This window comes from Spinacia oleracea, chromosome 4 (assembly GCF_020520425.1).
Source record: "Spinacia oleracea cultivar Varoflay chromosome 4, BTI_SOV_V1, whole genome shotgun sequence".
In the NCBI taxonomy this organism is placed as follows: Eukaryota; Viridiplantae; Streptophyta; class Magnoliopsida; order Caryophyllales; family Amaranthaceae; genus Spinacia; species Spinacia oleracea.
The window spans coordinates 54,663,970-54,675,962 of NC_079490.1; the positions used below are offsets into that span (position 1 = coordinate 54,663,970).

The 11,993-nt window shown below is 38.9% G+C and overlaps 2 protein-coding genes across 2 annotated transcripts; one reads left to right on the forward strand and one right to left on the reverse strand.

Annotated features, from left to right (window-relative positions):
- Positions 1 to 5,182, reverse strand: LOC110775334 (myosin-binding protein 1). The gene is made up of 4 exons (XM_021979946.2): positions 4,819 to 5,182; positions 3,148 to 4,368; positions 1,137 to 2,655; positions 1 to 440 (listed from the first exon to the last, which is right to left on the reverse strand). Exons 2-4 carry the CDS (start codon positions 4,241 to 4,243, stop codon positions 437 to 439), a joined length of 2,619 nt encoding a protein of 872 aa, XP_021835638.1. The 5' UTR covers positions 4,244 to 4,368; positions 4,819 to 5,182; the 3' UTR covers positions 1 to 436.
- Positions 5,183 to 7,826: 2,644 nt separating this feature from the next.
- Positions 7,827 to 10,531, forward strand: LOC110775335 (uncharacterized). The gene is made up of 3 exons (XM_021979947.2): positions 7,827 to 8,477; positions 8,561 to 8,704; positions 9,455 to 10,531. Exons 1-3 carry the CDS (start codon positions 7,827 to 7,829, stop codon positions 10,529 to 10,531), a joined length of 1,872 nt encoding a protein of 623 aa, XP_021835639.2.
- The last annotated feature ends 1,462 nt before the right edge of the window (positions 10,532 to 11,993 follow it).

Consider the following 11,993-nt stretch of genomic DNA (forward strand, 5'->3'; position numbering starts at 1 on the left):
TCAGCAAACAACTCTCTGAATATTCTTAATACACTTCGTAGTTGATATACAAGGGTGGCAAAGCAATTAACCTTTTTATGTATTTTGCTTAATTTACACCCACAATTTGAACAATGAAAGTATACAACAGCCTCTATCTTCTCTTTCAACTCTAAAATCTAATAACAAGAATATGAATCATACTATCATCAAAATTACAAAAAGACCGATAACACGAAATTAAAAAAAAAAAACCGGAAAACAAGCTATGTACAACTAAATCAGTGGCGAGATGAAATTTTCAATCTTCAAATTGAAGTAAGTATATACGACCTGGGAGTCAGGAGTGAACAACTGATATCAACCATTTCTGAACCACGAAAAAACTGGGTTTACTTGTGCGATACAATGTTTTTATCGATCAGATCAGATGAGCATAGTAGAACCTACGCCACGATTACCTGAAAGATACAAGATGATAGTACTTCAGTGCCCGTTTCAACATACTTGCAAACAATTCTTGTGAGACAAATACTTACTCCTTCCATCATTAGTAGTCACACATACTATATACACTATACAGTATACAGAATGTCTCAAAAAAAAAAACAAAAAAAAACAGAAGGGTCATTGCCTTTCCTTAACTCTAAACAGGAGTATGCATCAGCGGAAAGAAGAAATAAAAAGATACTTAAAAGATGTTTGCAAGCTATGTTACTCGGATTTATGTCCTATAAGTGTACGACTCATCTATTTTGTGAAAATTCTCCACGAATTTGATTTAAAATGAAGTGTTGAAGTGTCCTACCCATGTATGAGTGTCGAGGATCCAACATGGGTTTATGTGAAATGAACTTATGAAGAGTCCGAGTAATACATCTTCCTAATTCATTCACAACCCCCTCTTTCTGATTTCAGAGTTCTCTAAAAACAGAATTCGGACAGCTAGATGCAGTCTTGCAGAGGATAAGCACCAAGCAGCATATAATACCAACACATTGTCACATAGATAAATAGCTGTGGGAGAACACATCTATACAAGTTTCCGTTTTCAGTGAAGATACAAGATTATCATGGAACTCACAACCTAACAATTTATAAGAAGACAATCATAAATTCATAATAGATGAAAGAAAGAATGTTAATAGAGAGCTAACCTTTCTAGTGGGTTAAATTTAACATATCTTCTGATCCCAACCATCCTTAATTCTCGGAGGTGAGAGGCAATCTCCTGTATTAAACCCTCCTCCCCATTTTTAAGTGTGTCGATAGAACGCTCAATGAAGCATCGATCAGCTTCAAGTGCTTGTAATCTCTCACTTAGACTGGATACCTCATTAACAAGAGCTACAATATTAGCTTCCTTAACCATCACTGCTCCCTGTTCAGCTCCAGCAGATTTGGACTTTTTAAAAGAATGAACATGTCCAACTAGAGTCTGATGGCTTCCTGAGGGAATGATGATATCATTATCTAATACTAAACCATTCTCGTCAGTTTTTCTCTTCATTTGACCCTCTCCAGCCAACTTTGGATCATATGAATCCTTCCTTTGCTGTTTTGATTGATCACTATTCGTCAAGTCTGAGTATGCTCTTGTGCAGCATAAAGCGCTTAGCTTTTTCTCCAGATTAATTAGAGACTCTGAAATATATTTCCTTTCATCTTCAATTAGTAACAATTGATCTTGTGAATTACTCTTACTGTTTTCATCGAAGGCATTACAATTGTTAGGAGCATCTCTAGTTTTCTCACTGTCACTTAAACATGGATTTGAAGCTGACTCCCCAACATTTTCCAAGAAAGACTCATTTGGATATTTGGTCCGGTAATACTCCACCTCTGCTTCTAAATCTTGAATTTCTTTCTCCTTCTCTGTCACAAGGTCATTATACTTATCTAAGGCTTCCATGTCATATTCAGCTTGCTCTTCCATCATCCTTAAGTCATGTGAGGCTTCCATTTGTAGGGCAGCTTTCTCTTCCTGTAGTCTTGTGATCATTGCCATTGTTTCATTTGCTGCAATAGCAGAAGCATTCCTTTCTTCCTCCAATTCCTTCAGCAAAGCAGTTAATAACTTCTTATCTTGCTCAAGCTGCCGTTTAAATCGATCAAGTTCGCTTTCTCCTTCAATATCACTAACAGTACTGAAGTCCAAAGACCCAACTCCAGACTCATTTCTATCCAGGGAGGTCTTAGAATCATTTCTCTCAAGTGAGAGCCTCTTTTGAAGAATTTTCACCCCAATAGAGGTAGATGAATTATAGGCCTTGAACTCATCAGGATTCCTAGACACCCTAGGGCTCAATATATCACTGGAGAGAAACTCGGATCCACGTGACAATTGTGAGAGCAAAAGCTTTAAATCTGCACTTATTTTTGGTGAATCCTTTCCAGCCAGCTGTTCAGCCAGCTTGCCAGACAACTGCTTTCCATTGCTGGTAATAGCTAGCTGATAAGCATCACCAAGATCCAAATGATTTGGCTTTTCCAAGTCACCATCCTTGTGTTCAGATGTCGCCTTCGAACTGTTAAGATGTGTTTGCAAGCTCTCCAACATCTCTATTCTGTCACTTCCATGCACTAATGTTTGCACAACTCGAGGTTCTTTATTATCCAAGTTCTTCGAGTCATTGGCATCCACTTTTTCCTTCACAATTTCATCTTCAACATTTGCTGCAAGACACAGACAACAAGGTTCAAACCCAAGTCAAGAACAACTGGAGAGCTAAACTGACAAGCCAAAGTCAAGCAGACAAAAATAATATGCTCCCTCTTATCAGATTAAGTGTTCATTATCCTCTGATTGTAACAAACTGTATCCTGCATATTCAAACTCTTGGCCAGGAAATAAATTTAGGCAAAAATCTTAAAACCTTAAAAAATAACAGGAACTCAAGTTTATTCAAAATAAATATGAACTGAACATAGTCACAGAGATCCAAAAATAAGGCAACAAAAGGTTTTTATTCACTTTTAGTTCTGCAAATTATTTTCTCCTGAAATTTTCACAGGAAAAATGACGCATTGATGAGCTTATACATGAAACAAATGGCATTAATATCAAAGTAGCATGGCAAAAACCATCAAGTATGAAATCACTGAAAGAAAAACACCGTACTAAGGGGTAATCATTGGAAAAACATGAGAGAAAAATTGTGCACTTACATTCATCTAATGAACTTATGAAGGCATTCCGATCGTTTGGTGACTCTGACGCTTTACTGAAAGGTGTCGGGTCTGTTGATGAAGATGCATCAAGATTAACACTAATCTCTTGCCAATTCAGTTCTTCCAACCCATGTCCAATACCAGAAGCAGGTGGTGCTAATGATGCACCATCACGGGGATAATTGATTTCGGATTGCACCAGGTTTGATGCTTCTAAGGGTTCAGAAGATGATGTTCTCAGATCAACTGGCTTGTCACAAGGAAATTCATCTTCAGATACAACAACAAAGGGTTGCATCCGTGTAGAATCTAATATTATATCTCTTAGCGGATCATTAGAAATCAATGGTCTATTGTCTTCAGCATCCGACATCTGAATATCTGATTCAGCATCAGAGGTGACATTCAGTTCCGTGTAACCAAATTGATCCAAAGAATCCTCGGCTTTCCTTCCAGTATCAGCGGATGGTTGCAATGACTTAGCTTCCTTATTCAAGTTGATGAGATCTTGGCTAATTTCCCGGCTCAAAGGAAAATCAAGATCGGTGTCATCACACCCCATCGACTTAGTCTGAAGCAATATTTGGGCATGACGTCTTGAGGTCCACAACTCATTGCAACAACAGCAATGCTTCATATTCAAGCCCTTCGTCTTATGATCATTATCTACAGGGTCATCATCAGAGCCACTAAGATCTTCTCCTCCCAACTTACCAACTAATAACCTGTATGTTTCAGAATTGGATTTGTCTTTTGTAGCAAAAGAGAAGAGGCAGCTTTCACACATCCCGCGAACATCAACAAGCTTCTCATGAAAATGACAGTAGACCATGGATGAGATTTCCAACTTGTGATTTCCACATATCATATCCCGATAAAATCCAACCTTTTCGCTTCCCAGAATGTGATCAATCCTTGAACATAACAAACAAGGGAGGGGCAATTCGCAATAACGTGCAAATTTTGTAATCAAGTATCCAAATAACCCATAAACAAGCAGCATAACAATGAGCACCCATTCAAGAAGTGCTGATGCCAACACCGTCCTGAATGACCTACTGTGTTTTTGTGATTCTGATGACAACCGAAACATTCTGCCCAAATCCCAGCAGATTACCAAATTATATGCAGAACACAGGATACAAGGCAAAAACAGTTGAAGCGCTAATAGTCCCAAGTCGTATTTAGTGACGCCGGTGGAAAGCTGAAGCTCATGCTCTAAAGAACCAAGAAAAAAATTAGCAGAAATCAAATTATACACCATTAATTTAAATCTCAAACTCATTATCTATCGGTTGATACAGTTCCTTTCCAATACAGCATGGTCTTAAATAAACAATAAGAGATACAAAGCTTACGAACTGAGATACAAATCACCAAAGAACATCCTTCGTGCAAATTATTGGAAAATTGTCAATATAACTGTAAATCAAACACAAATTCCACGTGGGATCAAACCCATGAAACTGCAAAACTAGCTCAATTACGATCCATGCTAATTTCAATCTGAATAATAGAAAACCTAAGATGATCACCAAAAAGATTGGTATAACATGATCATACGATCATCATCAAAATTAACTGCAAAATTCAAAACCCCACCAAGCAAAACCATAAAAAGTTTCCAAATTTGCAAAAAGAAAACAATTAATTGCAACAAAATCTTACATTTTCAGTGGAGACAACGAAAACCCAGATAGCATTAAGCCTTTTTTTGACCTTCTTTCTCAGAAGCAAATGATCAAACAGCTTCAGTGCAAGGGGGGAAAGAACACAACAAAGGTTGCCACTTTTTGGAGTCTTGAGAGAGGAGGAGAGAGAATTTAATTGGAAAAGGAAATGAAGGTTAAAATTAGAGAGGACAGATCTGCACGTAGTAATCAAATTCAGGAATGGGAAATGCCGACTATGGAAAAAGTCGGCTGGCCGAAAGTTATGAACCCACCTTCACAAACTTAAGTTAGTTGGTAATGGTCCCATTTATTTATATATACTTGTAGTTTTCATGGATTCTCTTTCTGTCTTTCAGATGAAAATGAAAGATCATACTTCTATATTGTAGAATTTATAACCTAGGAACTATTTAGTTGGGAGATGATTACTTCAATATCATTTCATCGGTCATGCTACCAATGATGTCTTGGCCTAGTGGTTAAGGCTGAGGGCCTGTGTACAATAGGTCTCAGGTTCGAATCCCCCCACCCCCACTTGTAATTTATATTGCCCTTGTGGCTCATACGCACCAAAAAAAATTTCATCGGTCATGCTTTGACTTTTGCACTAATTACGTCCCTCTTTATTTTAAGGATTTTTTTGGATAAAACCACCTTTTAAAGTTCAATTTTTTGAAAAAACCACCTTATATGTTTTTTCTTTTAAAAAATCACCTTTTATGTTCAAAGTTTTAGAATTCACCACCAAATTCAAACGTCTGTTAATTGCGCCGTCTGTGGGGCCCACATCCAACGACCAAAAATTAACTTCCCTCCAATTTCACTCGTCACCCTCTCTCTCTTCTCATTTACTGCGCTCTTCATCTTCTCAACCATCTTCTGCTTCCTCTTTCACTCTTCCCCTGAATTATTCTCTGTACTTTTGTCCTCAACCACCAGTTTCGAATCTCTCTCTCTTCCATCATTGTCTGTTTCTGCAACAAAGTACAAGAAAAAGCCAAGGTTGGGGACCAAAAGGATCTTCTTGGACGTCACAAGGGGGGGACCAAAAACCCCATGTGTGTGTTGTAATTTGTGGGGAAAGCACGATTAAAGTATTAAACAATAACCCTAATCTCGAATTTGGTAATTAATTAGTAAAAAATTTCTGGTGTTGTTGATTATGAACCCTAAAAAATTGATTTGTTAAAATTGATTTTGGTTGACTAAAATATAATTGGGTGTTTTTGTATGAATAAACAATGAAATTAGTTTGTAATTGGATTGTTGTACATTGATTTAATTTGCCCCTTATTATCCAACATTGAAGGTGTTTAGTTGTTTGTGTTACGTGTTTGTTTCCGGGTCTGATAATATGTTCGGGTTTCGTGTGTCGTGTTGAACCTCGTTTCGTGTTTCTGTTTTTTGTTTGGTGATTATTGTTAATTTAATTTTGGCTTTATTTTACGGATTTTCAGCAAAATGGCACACTTGTATGAGGATGGGTTTGCTGATCTTTGGATTAAATTAGGTGGGGAATTTAGGGACTCAACGTTTAAAGGCAGGCACATTGTGGAGTATGTGGGGGGTTGTGTTTACTTAAAACCATATGTTTGTATTCAAAACAAGAGAGTGAGTGGGCTTAGACAGATTGTAATCGAGGGGTTCAAAGTCTCTAATCTACCTATACCATCGGATGTGAGGATGTTTTACCGGATGAACGGGCGGTCATTAACCATTGGGAAGGTTGAAATTAGCAATGAAGAGGACATTTTAGGAGTTTTACAGACTAAGGACATACATGGGTATGTTGAGATTTTAACCTTAGCAACATTTGAGCGACCCCAATTACCACCACTTCCTGTAACTCCGTTGTATAGAACCAAACTTCCCGGGTTTTCAGACATTTTAAGAGGGGAAAGCAGGCCTAGAACCAATCTGATCAACCCATTCAGACCTCCTTCCCAAACTGCCCACCCAAGTGAACCCACCACACACAAATCAGCCCAACCCAATATCTCTTCCTTACTGAAATCAGCCCACCCAAATCATTCACAGTATAGAGCAAGGTTGAGTGAAGATGAGGGTTGCAGCAGCCAAAACATAGGGTTTGATTTCAGTGGTATAGGGGGGAGAGTGAAATTGTCTGCTAGGAGGAGCATTAGAAACAGTGGAGTGGGTTCTTCTTCCTCCAATTGGGCAGAAGCTGCTGTTGTGTTGAGTGAAGATGAGTGGTTAGCTAGCCTATCCAACAGGGAACCATCACCACAACCATCTCCCCATCAATCTCCACCACCATCTCCAGCTGCAGATACACAGCCTTCCCCACAACTCCACACTGAAAATACTGACAACACACCCCAGAAGACTCCAAAAGTTAAGAGTGTTGCACAGAGGAAGAAAAAAGGGGAGAAAGGGCATACTGAAGTGGGTGGTAAGAAAAAGGAGAAGAGAACAAGTAAGAAAAGGTTGTTTGAAGGGTCATCTAGTTCAGATCTGTCTGATTTGGACATAGATTGGGTTGCAGGTGAGGAAGAGATAGGCTTAGATGATGATGAGTCCTTGTTTTTGCAGACCAAAGTTAGTGATGATCTGTTTAGGCAGCTAAGACATAGTATTGGGGGGAATGCTAACATTGGAGATGAAGGTGTTCAAAGGAATTTGAGAGATCTTGAGGAGCTTGAGGTGAATAACCAAGAGGAGCTTCATTGGGACAGTGATGAGCTAAAAAGTGTTGGTGGATCTGATGATGATTTTGAGGATGATTATTGTACTTTCAACCCTGTAGTGGACTTCAAAAGGAAGATCCAGTTGAAGATTGGGCAGATATTTTCATCTGCTGTAGTGGTTAGGAAGGCACTAAGGGCACATGCTGCTGAGAACAAGTACAATTTCTACTTCCTTCACAATGAGCAACAGAGGATAACTGTGTAGTGTAGGAATAGGTGTGGGTGTCCTTGGGACAGCAGCAGGGGTAGGAAACCTAATTGTGCATGTCCAAACAAATGCCCTTTCAAAATCCATATGAGGATGTTGCCACAAACTGATTATCTGCAGATTAGGACAATGAATCTGAGGCATACATGTGTTAGGACTACTGTGAACAAAACTGTGAAGTCTGATTACTTATGTGAGAGATACTTGGAGACTTGGAGATCAGATCCTCACTGGAAGCTGAAAAAGTTCATGGAAAGGGTGATGCTTGAATTAGGTGTTAAGATAACTTATTCCACTGCTTGGTTGGCAAGGGCTAGAGCAAAGTTGGCTCTATATGGGTCATCAGCAGAGCAGTATGGAAGAGTGTGGGAATATGCCAAAGCATTCTTGAAACATAACCCTGGCAGTAGTTGTTTGGTGTTGGTTGACAGCAGTTTTGGGCCTGAGAAGCCCCTGTTCTTGAGGATGTACTGCTGTCTGGAACCTTTGATGAATGGGTTTAGGAATGGTTGTAGGCCAATTGTTGGATTGGATGGCTGTCACTTGAAGGGTGCATATCCAGGTCAGATATTGGTAGCTGTTGGGAAGGATGGGAATAATAATATCTTCCCCATTGCATGGGCAACTGTGGAGATAGAAAACACAGAGACATGGTGTTGGTTTATTGATTTGTTTATGAGGGATTTTGATGGTGGAAGCAATGGTGTTGGCTTGACTTTTATGTGTGACATACAAAAGGTAATTTCATTTGATTTTGTTGCTTATATTTCTTGTTTTACTTGTTCATTAAGGTGCACACACTGACTTAAACAATGGTGTAGGGTTTGCTTGAAGCAATCAGGACAGTGACTCCACAAGCCAACAACAGATTCCGTGTTAGGTACATATGGGCAAACTTTAAGCTCAATTTCACTAGAACTTTGTTTAAGGACTTGTTTTGGGATGCAGCTAGAGCTATAACATTTGTAAGTGTCTAATTTCACTGGCATTTGTACACACTTAGTTCAGACTAGATGATATGTGCAGATCAGCTGATCTGTATAGATCAGTTTATGCAGATCAGCTGGTCTCTATAGATCCTTTGATATGTGAATATCAGCTGATCTGTACAGATCAAATGATTTATGCAGATCAATTGATCTGTGCATATCGTATGATATGTGCAGATCAGTTAAACTGTACAGATCAGTTGATCTGAACTGATCTGTACAGATCAGATGATATATGCAGGCCAGTTGTTCTATACAGATCAAAGGATCTGTGCAGATTAGTTGATCTGTGCAGATTAGTTGATCTGTGCAGATTAGTTGATCTGTGCAGATTAGTTGATCTGTGCAGATGATTAAACTTTAGGGTTGGAATCGTTCCCGAGTTGGTTTCACTTAAAGTCAAACTTTTTAAGAGTCGGACTCGTTCCCTATTATTACTTGTTTTTAATGAGTTGGTAATGTCAAACTTTTTTAAGTTACACTTTTTAAGAGTTGGACTCGTTTCCGAGTTGGTTTTCACTTAAAGTCAAACTTTTTAAGAGTCGGACTCGTTCCCTATTATTGCTTGTTTTAATAAGTTGGTAATGTCAAACTTTTTTAAGTTACACTTTTTAAGAGTTGGACTCGTTCCCGAGTTGGTTTTCACTTAAAGTCATACTTTTTAAGAGTCAGACTCGTTCCCGATTATTGCTTGTTTTTAATGAGTTGGTAATGTTTTTGTTGTAGATGGACTTTGAAATTGCAATGGAGTCCATCAGATTCCTTGATGAGGATGCTTGGTGCTACCTAGATGACATCCAACCAACACATTGGTCTAGGTGGGCCTTCTTGACTGATGTGAAGTCAAACATGTTGTTGAACAACTTTTGTGAGACTTTTAATGCAGTCATCAAAGATGCAAGGGACAAACCAATTCTAACTCAGATGGAATGGATGAGGAGGTACATGATGAAAAGGAACAACGACAAATGGGAGGCTGCTAAGAAGATGAAAGGAAGGAAACTGATGCCATACATAGGCACAGTGTTTGATGGCTTGGAGAAGTACAGCAGGGGGTGTATTGTGCAACAGAGTAGGGATGACCAATATGAGGTGGAATTAGGCAGTGACCAAGTCACTGTTGATTTGGCTAATAGGACATGCTCTTGCTTCCACTGGGATCTAACAGGTATCCCCTGTGTGCATGCATACTCCTGCATCATGGACAAAAGAGCTAATCCAGATGATTATGTGCATGAGTATTACAGCATGGAGAACTACCTAAAAGCTTATGAAAAGCCAGTGAAACCAATGCCTGGTGCTAAGTTTTGGGAGAAGGTGGATGTTCCTGCACCAGCACCACCTAGATACAAGGTACAACCTGGCAGGCCAAAGGCAAACAAGAGGAGACTGGAAGCAGGGGAGAAACAAGGGAAAGGAAAGAAGGCCAAGGGAGACCAACATACCAAGGTTGAGCACCCTAAAAGACCAAAAAAACAAAACAAGTGTGGGAAGTGTGGTGGACTAGGTCACAACAGAACAACTTGCAAGAAGGATGGTGCACCTGATCAACCAGCTTACAAAGGGCAGGGTGGTAGGCCAACATCCAACACTCCATGGGTTGCTGAACAGAGAAGAAAGAAGGAAGAAAGGGTACTTAAGGCTGCTGTAGCTGCAGCTGCATGTGCAGGATCTTCAAGTCAGCCCCAATCCCAAGTAACCCAAACACAACAGTCCCAAACTCATCAACACCAGTCCCAAACTCAGCCACAACAACCTAGGCCTAAAATGCCAGTGAGGAGGAACATTACTTCTGATTTGTAGTTTGTAGCTTGTAGTTTCTAGCATTTGGAAACAATGCCTTGAAGTGTAATTTTGCTATTTTCAGAACAACAAAACAAATGGTGATAATTTTGCTAATTTTGACTTAGTATTATGACAATTAATCAAATTAATGCCTTGGTAATCTTGTTTTTAAGTTCTTGTTCCTGGTATAATTGTTCTTGCTTCTGGTATTGGTGGTGATTGCTGCTGGTATTGTATTTGTTCTTGCTGCTGGTGTTGTTCTTATTGCTGCTGGTGTTGTTCTTCTTGCTGCTATGGTTGTTCTTCTTGCTGCACATATTGTACTTCAGTTGTTGATGTTGGTACAATTGTTGCAAGTTCTGAATTGGCAACACAGCCAAAGTTGACTTAGGTTGACTTTGTTCAGTCAACTTTGATCAGTCAACTTTGGTTGGTAAGTTGTTGCTTAGGTTGCTAACTGTAACATGTTCATAATGCTACATTCCTCTTTTAATTGTTGACTTAAAGTTGACTTAAGTTAACAAAAGTTGACTTAAGTTAACAAAAGTTGACTTAAGTTGACTTATGTCCGGAATAGTTCACTTTTAATTGTTCAATTCAACTCATTCTCGAGTTGCAATGACTAAATCTTTCTTCGTTTACGATTCTTTCAAGATTGATCATTTCTTTTCAACCATTATTTCAGTGTCAAATAATTGACAGGATTAGGAGAGGCCATACCCAATTTGGAAAGTTTTGAGTTGACGGAGTTTAGACCTAAAAGAACATAAAAATGAAAAGATTTACGACAATTGTAACAACTTATTTGCCTCTTCATTACTCCTATTAAAACGGAACGGTAAGACGAACATATTCATTCATTGATTCCAACGATATTACATTTCCATCCATCAATTAAACGCAATCAATTCGACCATCGTTACACTAAATCATTCAATGATACCATCCTATATTCGGATCACTAACAACACCAATAATTAAAAAACTACTTGACTAAAATCACAACACCAAATACAATAACTACAAACATTAGGCAAGCCACGAATAACAAACTTTGATCTGCTCCTCCGTTACGAATGTGCTTTTCCGGATCGTTCGTGATCCACCTTTTCGGGTAGCTCAACTCATCAAGTTTTTTTTTCATGTCATTCATCTCAATTTGCATCAATCTTTTCTCCAACAACAGATTCCTTATTACATCCCTCTGCCAGAAAGTGCTTTCCAAATCAGTCCACCAAAAATACGAGCATCTCCGTGTATCGGTTTCTCGATCATAGAATTTGCAACCAATGAATTTTCGACCCGGATTTTCGTGGGTCCAAGAAGTCAGCCTTGCCACAGGAGCTCCGCAATAACAATACTCTCGTGGACCATCAACCTGCAACAATCAATTGAGTTAAATTCCCCAAATTGCAAAACCCCCAAATTCAACAATTTATGAACCCTAATTTCAATTAACCTGTTTAATCACGCGAACCAT